The 14,660-nt window shown below is 39.9% G+C and overlaps 1 protein-coding gene across 6 annotated transcripts in view; it reads right to left on the reverse strand.

The window, feature by feature from the left end:
- The window catches only part of APLF (aprataxin and PNKP like factor), a 69,489-nt gene that overhangs the window by 16,999 nt on the left and 37,830 nt on the right, over positions 1 to 14,660 (reverse strand). For all 6 annotated transcript variants that reach the window (XM_066378104.1, XM_066378103.1, XM_066378101.1 and 3 more), the window contains 3 exons: positions 13,923 to 14,104; positions 4,651 to 5,003; positions 607 to 732 (listed from right to left, as the gene is read on the reverse strand). In XM_066378104.1, the coding sequence (XP_066234201.1) occupies positions 607 to 732; positions 4,651 to 5,003; positions 13,923 to 14,104 (661 nt within the window). The remainder of the gene's footprint in view (positions 1 to 606; positions 733 to 4,650; positions 5,004 to 13,922; positions 14,105 to 14,660) is intronic.

A 14,660-nucleotide genomic window follows, 5' to 3' on the forward strand; every position in this document is an offset into this window, starting at 1 on the left:
CAGTGGATAGAGCACTGGCCTGGGACACAGAGGCCCAAGGTTCGAAACCCCAAGGTTGCTGGCTTGAGTGTGGGCTCATCCTGCAAGTTCACTTGCTTGAGCGTAGGATCATAGATATGACCCCATAGTCACTGGCCTGAGCCCAAAGGTCTCTGGCTTGAGCAAAGGGTCACTGGCTTGTCTGGAGCCCCTTGGTCAAGGCACATATGAGAAAGCAATCAATAAACAACTAAAGAACTGCAATGAAGAACTGATGTTTATCATCTCTCTCCTTTCCTGTCTGTCCCTATCTATCCCTCTCACTAAAAAAAAACCCACAAAAAACATCATGTCTACTCTAGAATTAAAAAATGCAATCTGAAATTATAAATTCTTTAGATGAATTTCACAGCAGACTAAACACAAAAGAAGAGAGGATTGGTAAACTCTACAACAGGTCAACAGCAAATATCTCTTCTGAAGCACAGAAGAAAAATGAAATCCTATTTTCAATGAAAGTTTAAAAACTAAAAGTTAAAGGCTTGAAAAACTGCAGGCATAAGTAAATATCAATAGATAACAGAGATTAAGGAGAAAAGTATAACCAAATGTTTCCAGTGTGCATACCTATAACAAGATTCTCCATAAGGACATTCAGGCCGGTCATCAGACTCATCTTGACACATGATTTGTACACCTCCATAATCACTATCACCAGGGTGACTGAAATGTTGAAAATGGACAGGATTCTTCCTATGAGGGTTACAAATATACCGTGAGAAAAAAATAATAGGATATATGAGATCTAAATATACTAAAAATAATAATAATAGGATATGGCAGGAAACCAAGCCATGTACATCTGATTATTCCAGCATGTGAACTAGTGGACTACATTGTTAAAATCAAAGCTCATCACATATTTAGTACAGAATTCTCATGGAGACAAAATTAATTTCTGGTGACATATAGTAGGCCATGTATGTCAGTGGACAATTTGCAAATAGTACTTTATATATAAAAAGCACAAGTGTTTAAATACTTTTAATAAATACATATATGCATCCTCTGCTGAGATAAAAAAGACATTCTAGAAGCCTCCACAGGTCTCCTAATCATTAAACCCATTTTACTAACCAAAGGTAACCACAGTCCTATAATAGAAAATAGTGTTTCTCTGATATTTTGGTTGCAAGAAAAAATGCCCAAAATTCCAGATAGCTTTTGTTTTGTGGGTTAATTTTTTTAGAAGTAAAAACCAAGAAATGTGGCCCTGGCCGGTTGGCTCAGTGGTAGAGCATCGGCCTGGAGTGCAGGACTCCCGAGTTCGATTCCCGGCCAGGGCACACAGGAGAAGCGTCCATCTGCTTCTCCACCCCCCCTCCTTTCTCTCTGTCTCTCTCTTCCTCTCGTGCAGCCAAGGCTCCATTGGGGCAAAGTTGGTCCGGGTGCTGAGGATGGCTCCATGGCCTCTGCCTCAGGTGCTGAAATGGCTCTGGTTGCAACAGAACAACGCCCCAGATGGGCAGAGCATCACCCCCTGGTGGGCAGTCGGGCGCATGTGAGAGTCTGTCTGACTGCCTCCCTGTTTCCAACTTCAGAAAATACAAAAACAAAACAAAAAAAAACAAGAAATGTAAAAAATATATTCAAGAATCATTAACCCTTTACATATTATCATAAACAACATGCTTTAACATAAATAACTACCTTCCAAAAAAATTTGTCGGGATGCTGTTTCAAACTTTGAAAAGTTCTTTAATGTCTAGCTTAATAAACGACCTCTGGATTCTCACATCTGTTTCTGCATTCAATCATTTACAGTAACACAGACCATGTAGCCTCTGGAAAACTCTACTGTACACTGTGAGTGAGAGATTGAGAGTGAAAAGGCACATATACAAAGAGTCTTAGTATTATTGTGAAAATGGCTTTAACCTTAGATTTTCTAAAAGCTTCCTGGGGACCAGAATGTCTCAGAGGTCCCTGGACCACACTTTGAGAAGTAATGTTAAAAAATAACACATTAGCCTGACCTGTGGTGGCGCAGTGGATCAAGTGTTGACCTAGAACACTGAGGTCGCTGGTTCAAAACCCTGGGCTTGCCTGGTCAAGGCACATATGGGAGTTGATGCTTCCTACTCCTCCCCCTTCTCTCTCTCTCTCTCTCTCTTTCTCTGTCTCTCTTCTCTAAAATGAATAAATTAAAAAAAAAAAATAACACATTAGTTTTGTCTGTTCTTGAATTTAAAAGGAAACATGTAGTACATACTTCTTTGAAAGGAAGCCATCCACAAGCCAAGAAGAGAGAATTCAGGAGAACCTAAACCTGCCAACACTTTGATCTTAGACTTCCAGCCTCCAGAATCATGAAGTAATAAATTTCTATTGTTAAAGCCACCTAGTCTTGCTATATTTTTGTTATGGTAGCCCTAATGAACAATACAAATAGCAAACAGGATTTTTCAAAACTCCAGACTTATAGAAGGCTTATATACTTCTGTTCTACAAGTTTATAAATTATGTTCCACACATGGAACTAAGGCCATTTTAAAATAGACAAAATTGTGAATAAATGCATCAAGTTCTAACTGTTGAAAGTGAAAATATTGTTATTCAAGTGCTAAAACAGGAAAGCACGTTAAAGATAATATGAATGTGAAGTTAACAGAATATGTAATAAAAATACACTATTGCACAAAAGACAACAAACTCTACTAGAATGTATTGGTAAGATATTTGGTTTTACAAGTTGAAATGGCAAAGAAATATTACTGAAATAGGACTGCATAATTATAAGCATTCTATTATAAACATTATAGATGAAACTATAACCTAAAACTAAGGGATAATAATTTGAATTTACAGAATATGAAATTAGAGAAAATATAGACAATGTAACCAAATGAAGAAAGTATAGAAGTAACCAATCAATCCAGGAAATATATATTCACTTGTTTTAGAAGGCATCATGGTGATTCAAAAGCACCATTAGAAAAATACAGATGTTGGCCCTGGCTGGTTGGCTCAATGGATAGTGTTGGCTCAGCATGCGGACATCCCAGGTTCAATCCCCAGTCAGGGCACATACAAGAGGCGACCATCTGCTTCTCTTCACCTCTTGTAGACAGTGGCTCAACTGATTCAAGCATAGAGGCCACAGGCACTGAAGAAAGCTCAGTTGATTCAAGTATCAACCCCAGACAGAAGTTGCCGGGTGGATCCCGGTTGGAGGGTATGCAGGAGTCTCTTATCTCCCCTCCTCTTACTTAAAAATAAAATAAAATAAAAAAAACAGAGGCGGCCCTGGCCGGTTGGCTCAGTGGATAGAGCACCAGCTCAGTGTATGTATGTCCTAGATTTGATTCCAGGTCAGGGCACACAGAAGAAAAGACTATCTGCTTCTCTCCTCATCCCTCCTTCCTCCTGTAGCCAGTGGCTCGATTGGTCCAAGCACTGGCCTCAGGTGCTGAGGATAGCTTGGTTGATTCAAGCATTGGCCCCAGATAGGGGTTGCCAGGTGGACCCCCATCTGGGCATATAAGGGAGTCTGTCTCACTATCTCCCCTCCTCTCACTTAAAAAAAAAATAAAAATAAAAATATAGAGGAAGCACTGACCAGTTGGCCCAGTGTGTGGATGTCCCGGGTTCGATTCCTAGTCAGGGCACAGAGAAGCAACCATCTGCTTCTCCACCCTTCCCCTTCCCCTCTCTCTTCTCCTCCCACAGCCAAGGCTCAATTAGTTTGAGTGCATCCACCCTGGGTGCTGAGGATGGCTCCATGGAGTCTCTGCCTCAGGTGCTAAAAACAGCTTGATTGCAAGCATGGCCTCAGATGGACAGAGCGTTGGCCCCAAATGAGAGTCACCGTGTGGATCCCGGTCAGGGTGCATGCAAGAGTGTGTCTATCTTCCATTCTTCTCACTTGGAAAATGAGAAAAAGAAATATATAGAGGAAAATGCACAAGATGCCTAAACACAGCCTAAAATACTGGCGATAGTATAAAGTATTCAACAACTATAAATAAAGCTATCTTTCTAATATCAAATAAGCAGGTATTTGAGTCTCAGTGATGTAATTTTCAAGTCAGAATTACCTAGTTCAGATTCTTGCATTAATCAGCATGCCTATATTGGAAACATTTAATTTTTTTTTTTTTTTCAGAGACAGAGAGTCAGAGAGAGGGATAGACAGACAGGAACAGAGAGATGAGAAGCATCAATCATTAGTTTTTTGTTGCGCGTTGCAACTCCTTAGTTGTTCATTGATTGCTTTCTCATATGAGCCTTGACCGCGGGCCTTCAGCAGACTGAGTAACCCCTTGCTGGAGCCAGCGACCCTGGGTCAAGGCTGGTGGGCTTTTTGCTCAAGCCAGATGAGCCCGCACTCAAGCTGGCGACCTCAAGGTCTCAAACCTGGGTCCTTCCACATCCCAGTCCAACGCTCTATCCACTGTGCCACTGCCTGGTTAGGCTGGAAACATTTAATTCTTAAAAACCTTTAGTAGGATTTGCAAAAATGCATACTGACAAAGTAAAAACCAAGTAGACACATGAAAAAGCTCCTAAGCTTTAAGCCAAAATGTTTTATTAAGTTTTTCATATACAATAACATATAGCTACATGCTTTTGAAATAAAGGAATTACACACTATCTATAATTTCGTCTTACCTGTAGCAGTTTGCCCCATACATGCAGGATGTCCTCTTGACCTTGTTTTCTTCAGAATCTTGTAGAACTGAATCAGTTGCCTTTGCATGTAAAGTTTCAGGGTTGGAGTGATCAGAGCTGGACTCAGAATGAGATCCCTGAGACTTACTGTGGAGGGACTTGCCCTGGGCACTGGAACCACTCTCAGATCTGCTCAGAGCCTCTCCTGTATTTAGTGTTTCTTTAGTGATGATTTTATGTTCAGACACCTTACCAAGTTCCTCTGTTGGGATTTTGCTTCTCTGTGTATTAGTCTTCATACTATTCACATCTGTGTTACTTAATGTGACTGCAAAAAATGATTGTGGCATTTCCTACAAGACAAATCAGAAAAAAAATTTAAGTGAAATGTTTGAAAAGAAATATGTGAATTTAAGCAAAAAAGCATAAAACTACAAGATTCATGCAATATGTACATTTTTAAAACTTTAAGATTTTAAGTTTTTTGGTCCTGGCAAGTGGCTCCGTGAATGGTGTCAGCCCAGTGTATGGACTCCCGGATTCAATTACTGGTCAGAGCACTCAGGAGAAGTGACCACCTGCTTGTACCCCCCCCTTCTCTCTCTCTTCCCCTCTTTTAGCCAGTGGCTCAGTTGGTTTGAGCATCAGCCCTGGGCACTGAGGATAGCTCAGTTTGCCTGAGAGCATCAGCCTCAGGTACTAAAAATAACTTGGTACTCGAGCACCAGCCCTAGATGGGGTTGCCAGGTGGATGCCAATTAGGATGCACACCAGAGACTACCTTACTGTCTCCCCTCCTCTCACCTAAAAACATTAATTAAAAAAGAAAAGATTTAAAGTTTTTAAAAATACCATTTTTATGTCTCTAGTTTTATAACCTTAAAACAATACAGTTATTAAAAAAAGAATTTACAGTTGCATCAAACCTTTACAATCATGTCAAACATTCAGTGAAAAATAACCAGAAAAATACAAATGAAACACACAAATACAATATCTGCTTTCATTTGAATATATATCATACTTCCTCAAAAAGCCAACTATACTCTTAAATTTTCCGTTCAACGATGTGTCACATGCTTAAGATACACTGGCCTTAAAATTTCTTGTGAGTTACCACAATACTTTATTTCTACCATCTAAATATAATCATGATATTTTCCTATAGCTGAATAAAATTGCTCCACTTGCACAGAAAAATTTACATGAAGCTGTTATGACCAACTCAAAATAAACACAATTCCTTTGACGTGGTCTGAATAAAAGTTTCAATTTATCCAATTAAAGGTGTTTTGAACCAAGTAAATATTCTCATTAGCAGTACAGAACTTTTAAAAAAATATTCTTTAATTATTTTTATTTACCAGATACACATGAATGTTCACCCCCATATGTAACTAAGGATTCACATATACTGGCTACCTGGAAAAAGCTGGTTTTGATATTACTTAAAACCTAATTTCGTGAGAAGATATTAATATAACTTCTTTTGAACTAATTACTTGTGCTTTAATATTTTTTCTTTTTTTAAGAAGCACAGTATGTAACTTGAAAATATTATCCAAATACCTTGTAGATGGAACCTAAGTCTCCTCATGTTTCTTGTATAGTAATAAATAACAATAGGAAAAGCAATCACTGGTGCAGCTTGGAGCTGACCCTCAGCTGGTGGCATCTTTACCACATCCCTCTAAAACATACTCTCTTCTCTCCACACTGCTCAGCACTCCCCGGTCTCATCTGTCTCCCTCTGCTACAGCAGCCACTGGTATGTGCAGAGACTGGAACTCTGGAGTGTAGAGGGGGCAATCTGGCTCACTTCCCCACTTGGCAGTCTCCCACTGGGTCTCCTCTCACAAGCTTTTTTTTGGTTTTTGGCTTGTTTGTTTTGCCTATTCAGGTACTAATGGGTAAGGTAGGTCACCATACCTACTGGCTAAGCAGACAATTTATTCTAAATTAAATGCCACTCTCTTGTTCCCATTGGCATCTTTAAATTCCACAAGTAATTCTCATAGAGCACCCTCTTCTCGTGATTTTAGAAAGGTAGAAAACACTTCTCCCCACAAACAAAGCCATCACCCTTCATGTCTCTTAGTTTGCTCTGCACAAAGCCTGACGGTAGGTCAGCGAGCAATTCCCACACCTTCCAGGATGCCCCTCCGGGGAAGCTCTGGCTCTCACTGCTGAAGGCTCCTTCCAAACATGAAATACTTATTACTTTTGTTTGAAGCTTTGGGACTCAACAACAGTTTGGGGGCAATAAGGGGGAAAATCCCACTCAACATCCTTCACACTTATGGGGGGGGAAAGGACACACATACATACATAGGTCAATAGTTAAATTAGGATGCATTCTTACCATGAAACAGCATGCAGAGGTTGAGGGAGGGAGGAAAGAAAAAAGGGAGGGAGGGAGGGGGAAAAGGAAGGAAGGAAGGAAGGAAGGAAGGAAGGAAGGAAGGAAGGAAGGAAGGAAGGAAGGAAGGAGGGAAGGAGGGAGGGAGGGGGGGAGGGGGAGGGGGAGGGGGAGGAAGGGAGGGGGAGGGGGGAGGGGAGGGAGGAAGAGAGGGAGGGAGGGAGGGAGGGAGGGAGGGAGGGAGGAAGGAGGTGGGAAGGGAAGGGAAGAAGAGGAGGGAGGGAGGGAGGGAGGGAGGGAGGGAGGAGATATTGATTTATATTTTTTAATTAAACAGGAAGAATATACATAGTACCATGATTCCATTTAGCTTTTTAAAAATAAATATTCCCTATATAGCTATGTGTATACTTGTATAAATCCAAATGAAAAGGTTTAGGATACAAACCAAAATATTAGTAAGACTATAGGATTGAAGGATGAGGCAAATCAAGATACTCACTTTATTCAACATATTTCTGAATACTCTGTTTTTGTTTTTTTCCACAGCAGGCATGAATTATTTCACCATTTAAAAATGAAAAACACACCAAAGAAAATGAAATGAAATCTAAGACATGAAATATTTGGCACCATATTTCAACTCCCTCTACTTCCATGAAATATAAAGAAGGATTGGTATTTTAAAATATCTTCATAAGAAATGTTTGACATATTAATTTATTCTAAAAGAGAAAAATGATGAAGTCACAGTTATCAATTCTATGGGTTAGGGGGTTCTCAAACACACTAGTTTAAGAGTCATAGAAGCTGGAATTCATAACGTTCTTTATGCAACTTCATGAAATATTGATATTCAGTAGACCCTTGGCATTCAAGAATTTAACAATCATGGTTTCAATTATTTATAAATGATCCCAAAAATCCATTACATGCAGTAATTTGTAAGTTTGCTGAGACATAAATTTGTACTGTGCCAATTACAAAGCTCATGAGCCAGAGCAAGTGAAGTGGTGAGTGGGGGAGCGGGAAAAGTGGGAAGTGCTCTGCACTTGGCAGAAGTAGGGAAGGGCAGAGAGCTTCCTATTCTAGAAGTACTCACACTGCATATTTCTTACATTAGATGAAAATGTGAAGAATAAGTGCAGGAGGCTAGAGATTCATTATAGAGAGGCCAGATCCCATAAACTGTAAAAAATCATGTCCCCCACAAGACTATGAGCTGCTTATTAACTCTTACTCATCTTTTAGTCCCAGATTCTAACACACTGCCTTGCATATAACAGAAAGACAGCTTAATGCAATGGTTCTCAAAGTGTGCACCAGGGCGCACTGGTGCACCCTAGAAGATTTCCAGGTGCGCCCTATAGTATTCCAGAGAAATATGTGCCTGTTGGGGACCAAAAAACCAACAGGGTTTTTGGAGTTTAGACTTTTGGGGGACCCAGGTGTGGGGAATTGGCTGTAAGCTGACAGTCTGCCCAACCCCCCACCTCACTTGCCTGATTAGGTTGCAAAAGGCGGTTAAGCTGTGGTGCTGGGTTGTTTACATGACCCCTCATATTCCCTGGCAAGATTGGAAGCAAGTTTCTTCTATCCTTTGTTTGGTGTACAGTTAAGATGATATGTATGGTGGGGGTTTTCTGCACTCAACACAATTAAGAGTAAAAAGAGAGGAATTCTTCAATGTTTTGATAAGGAAATGAGAGTTTGCCTTTCAAATATATGCCCAAACATTGAAGAAAACGCTAGGACATATCAGGCTCATGTTTCTCATAAACACAAGAATGAAAAAACTTAACACATTTGCACCGGGACCTGTTGAATTTACTAAGTCTTACTAAGAATGTATCTATATATATAAAAAGATAACTTTTTTGTCCTTTTTTTAAATTTTTTAACCCCTCTTTTTTACGAATTCTAAAAAGCATAACTCAAAAAATGTAACATAAAAATGTTTGTTAATGTCAGAATAAATTTAATTTTGTCGTATTTATTTCTTCTAATTACCATAAAAGCACACTTGGACTTTATATTTTTTTCTTTAATATCTGACTTAATTATTATAACATATTTCTCAGAAATTTGTATATAGTGTGCCTACAACAATTTGTAGGATTTTAAATGTGCCCCAGCTTCAAAAAGTTTGAGAAGCACTGGCTTAGTGTAATGATTATTAGAATAATCTCTTTAGTAAAAAATCAGATTTTGAGTATCAACTTTGACCTTGAACATGTTGATTTAAACTCTCAGAATCTCAGGTGTCTTAATCTATTTTCCAGAAAAATAATCAACCTACTTTCTAAAATTTTCTAAAAATTAAGTAAAATAAGTATATCTTAGTGCTGGGTCTAGCCCAGAGTAAGACTTGCTAAATAGTTATGGTTTTTTGTTTTTATTTGTTGTTAACAGAATAATTAATGTCACTATATTACTACTATTAATAAATGCTTACTGAGTGCATGAATAAATGAATAATAAACAAAAAGATGCTTCTATAGGACTAATCAGAGCTATGCTATAAATAGTACTAACCCAAATGGCCAATCAGAAGCAAAGGGTATAAGAGTCTCTGATGTAGTAAACCAGTACTGAGGAGATCTGGGGCACACAGCCTTTCTTTAAAAACAGCTGTGTAAAAAAGAGTTAAGACTCCACAAGAGGCATCTATGTGTGTGTAGAGAATGAGCTACTTACTGCAGCAGTTACCATCCCAGGGGGAGGCTGCAAATACAGAAAGGAGCAGGTGGTGTATTGGTGTATCTGGAAATGGCTCTCATCACCAAAGGATCCAAAATGTCTCTCACATTTCTCTACTTCTCTCTGGTCCTCATGCCACCAATCTAGTGCAGGCTTTCATTCCTGAGGCCTTCTGTGACAGCTTCTTAGGCATTTCCTGCCTCCATCTTACATATCAAGGCTACACACTCCTAACCACATCGCTCTAACTCAAAACTCTTCACAAAGTTTCTGAAGCCATAAAATACAATCCTAATTTATTATTTAATCTGGCTTCCAAGCACCATCCTGATTTGTTCTGTTGCTTCCTCCCCTGATCTCACCTATCCATATCCACACACAATCCATGTACGCATGCACGAGACACTCCAGTGTAAATACACATTCATGGACCACACCCACTTTCCTGCCTGTGCCTCTGCTCAGAAACTGCGCCCTTCACTGACAGCACTCATCCTCACCAACCCAGCTTGCTAACAGGTGAGCCATCTTTCAACACCTAACTCAAATACATCTATCTTTCAAAAGAAGTTAAATTAGCATCTTTCCTCTCTCCTGCTTCTGGGGTACCCCAATGTTCCCAACCATTTCAAGCCTCCTCATTTATTAGATTGATCTCGACCAACCTAAGACTACATGTTCTTTTACTCTTCTCTGAATTTATGTAAATCTAGCTATAGTATAAAAAAAGTGTAATGTATACCGTTTATTTCCTCCTAGACCTCTTTCCTCCATTCATTTGATAATGAATGGACACATGAAACAGAAAGGGAAATAATGCTACCTCATCTTTCTGACAACTATGAATGGTCAAAAGGGAGATTCCATAATCCAAGTCCCTAGAATTTAACACAGAAGCAACCATAAAGATACTCTTGTTTTTTCTCTTAACTTAAAGAACTAGATGACATAACCCTAAAGCTACCTGTGAGTGACCATGTTGTACATCATGTAAAAAATAGCCTGCCAGGCCCTGGCCGGTTGGCTCAGTGGTAGAGTGTCGGCCTGGCATGCAGAAGTCCCGGGTTCGATTCCCGGCCAGGGCACACAGGAGAAGCACCCATCTGCTTCTCCACCCTTCCCCCTCTCCTTCCTCTCTGTCTCTCCCCCCCCCCCCCCCCCCCGCAGCGACGCTCCATTGGAGCAAAGATGGCCCGGGCGCTGGGGATGGCTCCTTGGCCTCTGCCCCAGGCGCTAGAGTGGCTCTGGTCACAACAGAGCGACGCCCCGGAGGGGCAGAGCATCGCCCCCTGGTGGGCAGAGCGTCGCCCCCTGATGGGCGTGCCGGGTGGATCCCGGTCGGGCGCATGTGGGAGTCTGTCTGACTGTCTCTCCCCGTTTCCAGCTTCAGAAAATACCAAAAAATAAAATAAAATAAAATAAAAAATAGCCTGCCAATAGCAGTGAAAAATGATTCAAAAGGCAAAAATGGGAAAAATTGGTGGCATGAGGACTAACCTGATTTTGATCAAGTCTCTGGCTGGTCCCTATGACATAGTTTCCGCTCTTTTTCTTTCTATTTCAGAATTTGAATTATTGCTATATCTTTGTGTGGTAGTTAGTCATCAAAGATGGCTGTCAACATTCCCACCCATTCCTTTATACACAAACTGCTCCATCCATTGGTCAAGTGGAGTCTAATCCCCTCCCCCTGAATCTAGGCTGACATGGTAACTTCCTCTGACCCAAAGAATGCAGCGGAAATGATAATGTACCAGTTCCAATCCTAGGCCTTAAGAGACCTGAAAGCTACCTTCACTCTCTTGAAATACAGCTGCCAGGCAAAGATTCTCAGTTTAGACTACTTAATGGTTAAGCAGAGTGAGGGAAGTCCAGCCAGCCCACAGCCATCGCATCAACCTTATTGAGGCACCTTCATGTGAGGGAAGCCCAGCTGAATGTAGCCAAGCAGACACCAAAAGTGTCATAAAATAATTGCCTAGCTGAGCCCAGTCAACACACAAAATTATAAGAAATAATAAATCATTATTGTGTTAAGCAACTAAGTGTTGAAGTAGCTTGTTTCCCAGCAATAGACAGCTGACACACTTTACAATACTATTTTGCTTAAGTTGATTCAGCTAGGCTTCCTTCTGTCATTTACAATCCAGTTCTAATTAGATGTGCACAGGACACACCATTCTTTCCGTTAAAATTCATAAAGTCAAGCACCCTAATTTTCACTCTTAAATTAGACAATTATCTAACTGGTAAGGGGATGCAGAAAGTCATAAGAAAACTGATGAAAAACTGACTATTTTAGAGCAATTGTCTGCACTATCAGAAGTTACTAGAGTCACAAAACTCTTGTACACAGTCTAATATATATGGTAGAAAAACCCATTGTACCCAAATTGAAAAAATCTATGAAATGTGCTCTTGGGCCTCAGTTTTCTCTACGGTGTTGAATGATGGTCCATCAGAAACTCTCAACTTTGAGTGCACAATAAAATTGAAAAAGTTTATTTAAAATAATACTAATGTACAGGCCACACAGACCTACTGAATCAGAATCTCAGGAGTACGGCCCAGGGGGAAGGGGATTTCTGCCCCTTCTCTCTACCTCCTTTCTCACTCACTCTTCACCAGGAGAATGTGATTCTTTCCAAGTAAATTGACCCAAGTCTACTCTGCAAGTTGGGCCAAATTTTTCTTAGCCCCTTGTAATTGGCAATCTAATGCCATTAAACTATAAATAAGGTGGCACCGGCCTCTTGTTTCATTCTTTTTTAACTTCCCTCTCACCTGCTCCAGCACTGCAGACATCCCTTCAGGACCAGCTGCAAGCCAGTGTCGGCTGAAAATGGATGGGGATGGAGGGTGGGGTTTGGAAAGGTCTAGAGTTTCTATGTCATCTCTCTCTGGCCCAGCTTTGCCGCAGCCCTGTATGAATGGTTATGAGAAGGTTACGAACCCTTGATCCCTATTTCTCCTGTTCTATGAGAGGTGGATCTCCTGCAGAAACTGTAAGATAAGAAAAATCCCTTGTCCAAGTGGAGCTCAGACATTCTTGGACCTGGCTGAAGACTCCCCTGATGCCACCAAAATACCACAAATACTTTGGATCCGTTTACTGCTCCTCTCTATAATCCATCAATTAAGAAGCTCTTTCTGAAAGTTTTACTTGTGATCATCAAATGTGATCATCAAACTAATGGGTTGAAATAAACATAGTAAAAGATGTATACTATAGATATTATTCTGAAAAAATTCCCTTCTTGGAAAACAAAGGCAATCATTTTAATACGTTCAGATAGTAGAGCATGTTCAAGCTCAAAGTAAGTAAGTTTTACCTTAATAAGCTTTTATAGCCAATATATTGACTTGACTCTAAAAGCAAGCAAGGGGTTGAGCTTATAGTTATAGACTCACTTTTTGATCTGGAAGAAAAGATCCAGTGAGAAGACAGACCTGCTCTGATGGGAGAGGAGGCAGGAGTGAGGGGAGTACTATAAGGCCTGACCCTCTGAAGTGCTACTGGCCTTTCAATCATTCCAGAGCACACTATCCTAAAACCAATCCACTCCTTTGGCTTTTGTTGAGACTAAAGAGATGAAGGCTCACAAACCTCAGTCACAGGTCTACAGGATCATGAAAACTATTATCTAAACCACCCATCTAACAAGAGGAAGAATACCTGATGATTCTGCTCTGGGATATCTCCCTCTCTCTCCCTCTCCCTCTCTCTCTATATATATCCAATAGAGGCCTCATTTTCTTTAAGTATGCAGTGTTAAAGAATGCATAAGTCATATAAACCACTTTAATAACTTAGCAAAAACTGAAAGAGAAGGTTTATAAATACTGTAAGTTAGCCCAGAAGTAATCCTGCAAAAGCCATTAAAAGTAGACCACGGATTGTTCTTTGCATACTCATCAAGAAAAAGGTGGTTACATGCTATTTTAGAATAAACAATACATTAGAAGAATGGAGGTATCAATTATAATCAGAGTCAAATGATCCTTATATTTTTCCCCAACTGAAAATTTCTCAATTAAACAGCTTTGTTTTCCACAATGCAAATATTATATTAAAGGTTAGTGTCAGTAAGCCAACAAAATATATAGGCTAGGTTTTGTTTTCATAAACTTCTTGCTATATACACCATGATTCATTCCTATCTCAAACACTTGATGAAGAAAACAATCAGAAAATGAGGGTTTTTTAAATTACCGTGGATGAAATGACAGACTCTTCCTCATCAGCAAGTTTGCACTTTTTTCCTGTGTCTTCCTCTGCTGATGTGCTTTCTGGGCTTCCTGGTGGTATTAGTTGCTTTCTTTCTTGCTGTGTTACGTTTACTTGGGTTTTATCTTTGTAGATTCCTTCTCTTCTATGTTCCCGTATTACATTATCTTAAACACACATTAGCACACATATACAAAGAGAAAGAAAAAAATTAACTCCAGTATCTTCAGATATCAATAATCCATACCAATTCAAAAACAAAAACAAAAAACAACAACAAAAGAAAAAGGATGAAATTAAAGTTCCAGTTATGTTAATACCAAATTGAAAACACTTATTTGCAAATCTCAAAAAGTCTTAAGCAGAACAATAGCCAAGAGCTCCAGCCCTAGAGTCAGCAAGGTTAAGATGCTAGAGGGGTACCCTTTAACCCAGGGGTGCCCAAACTGCGGCCCCCTGAGGTCATTTTTCCAGCCCCACTGCACTTCCGGAAGGGGCACCGCTTTCATTGGTGGTCAGTGAGAGGAGCATAGTTTCCATTGAAATACTGGTCAGTATGTTGATTGAAATTTACTTGTTCTTTATTTTAAATATTGTATTTGTTCCCGTTTTGTTTTTTTTACTTTAAAATAAGATATGTGCAGTGTGCATAGATATTTGTTCATAGTTTTTTTATAGTCCGGCCCTCCAACGGTCTAAGGGACAGTGAACTGGCCCCCTGTG

This window comes from Saccopteryx leptura, chromosome 3 (assembly GCF_036850995.1).
Source record: "Saccopteryx leptura isolate mSacLep1 chromosome 3, mSacLep1_pri_phased_curated, whole genome shotgun sequence".
In the NCBI taxonomy this organism is placed as follows: domain Eukaryota; kingdom Metazoa; phylum Chordata; class Mammalia; order Chiroptera; family Emballonuridae; genus Saccopteryx; species Saccopteryx leptura.